Genomic DNA, 4,684 nt, shown 5'->3' on the forward strand with positions numbered 1-4,684 from the left:
CCCCCCCCCCCAGTATAATAATGCTGCCAAGTGCAGAGGTTCAAACTCATGAGTCAGGCATGCAAAACTGATGCAACTGACTTAAGGAATTCTGAGATATGAAAAGTAATAAAATGTCCCTCCTCCCCCCTGCAATTTTCTTTTGAGTTTTGAACCTTTAGAGTTTAAATTTTAAGCTCCCCCCTTCCCTCCCATAGTCATGGGGGCTAGAAACTTTTCTTTTGCATAAATGCTTTATGTAATTACACAATGCCCAGGAAATGGACTTTAAGAAAAGCCCCAAATCTTGTGACTTTCAAAGTTAGAGCTTCAAGAGCTGGAAATGCTTGAATACAGGAGATCCTGGCAGGAAGCTGAACCCCCAAGTTCACCTGTAGTTCACTGTTAAATCTTCAATTCAGAGACGCAACTATGAGCAGTAAAATTTTATTAATTCTGCCATGTTCAGGTATTAAATGTTTTCCTTTGTAATACTGAGGAGGAGAATATGGATGGAGTAGTCTGGTTGTATTATTAATGACCTCTTGTATAGTGGGATTTTTTTTTAATACTTTTTTGAAAACGAGAATAAAACCCCTGAAAACTATCCGTATCTGGGTATTTGTCTGTTTATAAAATATCAGAATAAACTTCAAAACAGTTTCTGGATGGAGATTTCATCTGCCAAGTTACAGGCCTGGCTACTTCAAAGGAGCATTTTAAAAGCAGTGGGTTTTCTTTTCAATAACAACAGTACTTTCCCTTAATCCTAAATGGTAATTTGTGGATGAATTGAAAATTTCTATCTATTTGAAATGTTGGAGATTTTAGCCACTCTTGGATATTTTCTTAGTACATATTTCTGGAAAAACCTTGAACCGCTGCAAAAGATTGGGAGAAATTTCTCCAATTCTTAAAGGAAGAATAAAGCCTCAATTTTCTTATTAAATTTTACAACAGGAAGGGGAAAGGACATTTACTTTTTCCAAGTTAATGTCACTGACTTGACAAGGCTTGTGCCTTTCTCTGAGGTTCTTTGCAAGGGAGATGTCATTCCTGTTTTGCTCTTGATGTTTGTTTTGGCATTAACTCTGTGTGTTTTTAAATTGCTGCTTAAACTAGACTTAATTGTTTCACCCAGAGTCCTGTAAAACAATCAAATCTGTTGCATTTACTCTTTCTTCAGGGTGCAAATGTGCTATTAAACAGTTGATCCAGAATCCTGCCTTCACTTAGGCAGCACTCTTAACGTTAAGTATATGAGCAGTCCCATTGTCTTCTGTGGTACTACTCAGATTCATAACATTAAGTATGTGCGTGCTTGCAGAATTGGAACTTTATTGTATATATCTTTAGTCTTGCCCAATAAATCATCATTTGTACATATTGAATGTGTTTATTTTGTCCTGAGGCCCATTAGACAGTAAATGGAAGCCTTATGGAGCATCTGTTGATAGATCAGTTATTCTAAGTTGGCTTGGTCATATTATGAACTAAAGTACAAACGATTTTTAGACTTTTTGAGGTTACAATTTGCCAATCAAGTAGCTGGTGGTAAGAATGTGTTGGACATAGTATTAAGCACTGCTAGTTTGCTTGCAAACACAGTTGGTATTGATTACGGTAGGAATTTGGTTAATCTGAAAAAAATTGCTGAAGGCATCTATTGAAAAGCTTGTTGCCAGCCAATGTTTTGTCATATGTGGACTGTCCATATGTGTGTCTCTGTAATGCTGCTTCATTCAGCGTTTGCCTATGCATACTGTATAGTGTATTCAAAGCATTGCAGCTGTTTAATCTCATTAATCTGTTGCATGATAATTGGTTTCCCCTTTTATTTTCCTGGTTTTTGTTTTGCTTAGTGCAGAACCTTGCAAAAAGGTTGCATCAAAAACTGTTGAGTCAAATTAAGCTAAAAGATTTATACATCTATATAGATGTGAACTCTCTTATCCTTATGTATCGAAGAGTGAGACCTCACTTACTATAGCAACCTAGCAGGTCAAGACTAACTATGACTCAAACATTTTGGATGGGTGACTCCTGACGGGCATAGCTATTTCTGAAAATGAAGATCAAAGAGCTGTTAAAATTTAATGTATATCATGCAGAATGTGTAAGCCCTCAGCTATATTTTCTGCTCCTCTTCTTTTTGTGTATATAATTTACTTCCTATAGTACAGTACTTTTTCAGCAGTATGCATTCTGCTGAGAATAAGATGAACTTTAATTGACTTTAATCCTCAGTTTTAGAATAGATTGCCTGTCCTTTTTTAATGCCAAAATGTTGTTGTGACTTGCTATAACTGGCCTTGCATAGCAATTTCTCTTTGGTGCATAGAACGCTGCAGCAGCTCATAGCTGGTCAGCTCATGGATCTTGGCTGCTGTCATTTTCTTGCTGCAGGCTGGGACTGAACACACCTCTGTGCCCACATCTAATCTATTCTCTTTATACCTTGCTGTTGTGATTTGCCCCATTCTCCCGTCCCTCACATAAAATAAATGTTTTTGAAATAGCATTTGGGCTTGTCTTATAAGTGAAAAATCACCCTGACAAATTTCAACTACAGCTCTCAAGTAACAAGATATTCCCTGGGGCAGAAGATAGTTAAAACATTACAATACTTATCTCAGTATTTCCGGATAATGTTAGAGTACGTGAGCTTCACTCTATTGGAGTCTTTCTAGCTTGCCAGTATCTAATATCCACAGTTAAGGAGAGGAGGTGTTTTATAATAGCGTACCTTAAAATATGTGATCTAAGAATACACTATTTAGTATCCTCTAAATTATTTACTAAGTTCTGCTTTGCATCTATTAAGACTAAGACTGCCGCTGTCCAGTAAGTTGGATCCAATTTGGTTTGTTTGTCTCGTCAGTTAAGTGTCGTTGAAGCAATGTAGGGATATTTATCCAAGTTGCTCAGTTTCTCAACCATCTACGCTTAGGCCCAAGATGTGAGGTTATGCTAGCGGTATGACCTCTTTGAGCCTGAGGAAAATCATGGCTGCTTGAAACAATAACTAATACTGGATTAGCCTTCAGGGTAGCATTCTTTTTAATTGGAGGGGTTTTTTAACCCATTAGTGGAAAAATATTACTTGGGGATAGATAAGAATTCCTCTATGCAAGTAACTGCTTATTAAGGTGCTTTTAACCATTGTTTATGGTAACATATTGTCAAGGTCAATTGCGGCCTTTCTAAACAGCAATGCAAAGCAAGTCAGCTGTGCTATTCATATGTCTTCTGAATCCAACTTAATGGACAGTGCATCGCAACTTTTACTTGCAAGTATCCTTTCCACTGTGTTGGTTAACAGCCCCCTGAAACTTTCTTTTCATCTGCTTAGGCATTGGAGAGAAGTATTCAACATGGGAGCCAACCAAACGAGAATTAGAATTGCTACGGCACAACCCCAAGCGGAGAAAAATAACCACAAACTGCACCATAGGTAAGTCCAAGGAAGCTCTCTCTCAGACTCGGCCTTGGCCACCTGCACTTTTAAAACACTTTGTCTTGGTTGTCTAGGTTTTTGTACGTGTTCCCATGAGGCTCTAATAATTGTTGCTTTCTTCTAAATCTGATATGTGATCTTGATGATCATTGTGTATTGATTTCCACTTTCTCCTCCACGTAGAAGGATGCATGTTCTGTCAGTTTAGATACTGAAGACTGAGCGTCTGCATAAGAGATCAGCAAAGGAGGAGGCTCTTAAGCCTTGCATATACTAGGAAATTTTGGGGGGAGGAAACCCCACTGGTACTATCACCAGTTCAGCTCTCACTTCATTTGATTGAGAAATCAAGAACAAACACAACTTAATCTACACTGGAGCCCATAACAGGAATTCCCTACATAATATCCTGTTAGTCTCTGGGCACATGGGACAAGCATGTGGACTTCATTCCCTCTACTACAAGTTGAAAACTCCAAATGGGATCCTTCAGATTCATATTTTGAACTAAAATCACATTCTCATTCCCATATGAATCAAATGCTTAGCTCACACAACTCAGCACCCTTACTTTGAAGCCAAGAATTTTTTGAAATATAGGCATATCAGGTGATGGTTAGGAAACATCCTAGGAATCGAGAAGGTTGCGTACAAAAATTATCACAAAACGTTGCTGCTTTTTGCCCCATCAGCATTTCCTGACTGCCTCTAATGGTGACTAGCCTGGTCAGTAATTGTCGCTCGGTTGCATTTCGCTTGTTTTTAAATGAGTGTTAAGTTTTAGTAGTGAAAATTCCTGAGATTGGGTTATACATATAGTCATTAAAAGCAAGAAACTGTTTGTGAATTGCTTTGCCTCACCTTCAAAACTAGAAGTGCAGTGCTATCATGAAGCGCATTGCTGCTTCTTCACACCTTTTCCTCCCTTCAGGATACTTTGAGCATAATGATATATAATACCATTTTATTCATGTGTTTCTAGTACAGTAGCGCATAAATAATGCATAAGATGTATATGTGAAACTCTGGATTGAGAAGCAATAATGTGACTTCAAGTAAGTAAGTTGAGAATGGGTGATAGAACACTAATGTCAAAGAAAGGGCATTCGTTTTTACAACGGTGGAGCAGAAAAAAAGAGTTGAAACACACCTGGACCATGGAAACTTCAGGCAGCCTGAGAGAGAGCTCTAAGCACAAGGTGGCTTGTTCTCGTCCAATTTACAGCTTGATTTTTTTTTTTTTTTTTT

The 4,684-nt window shown here is 37.9% G+C and overlaps 1 protein-coding gene across 2 annotated transcripts in view; it reads left to right on the forward strand.

Annotated features, from left to right (window-relative positions):
- USP22 (ubiquitin specific peptidase 22) overlaps positions 1–4,684 on the forward strand; it is a 115,652-nt gene that overhangs the window by 34,400 nt on the left and 76,568 nt on the right. For both annotated transcript variants that reach the window (XM_019512644.1, XM_019512642.1), the window contains one exon: positions 3,332–3,433. In XM_019512644.1, the coding sequence (XP_019368189.1) occupies positions 3,332–3,433 (102 nt within the window). The remainder of the gene's footprint in view (positions 1–3,331; positions 3,434–4,684) is intronic.

This window comes from Gavialis gangeticus, unplaced genomic scaffold (assembly GCF_001723915.1).
Source record: "Gavialis gangeticus isolate Ggan-Ray unplaced genomic scaffold, GavGan_comp1, whole genome shotgun sequence".
NCBI lineage: Eukaryota > Metazoa > Chordata > Crocodylia > Gavialidae > Gavialis > Gavialis gangeticus.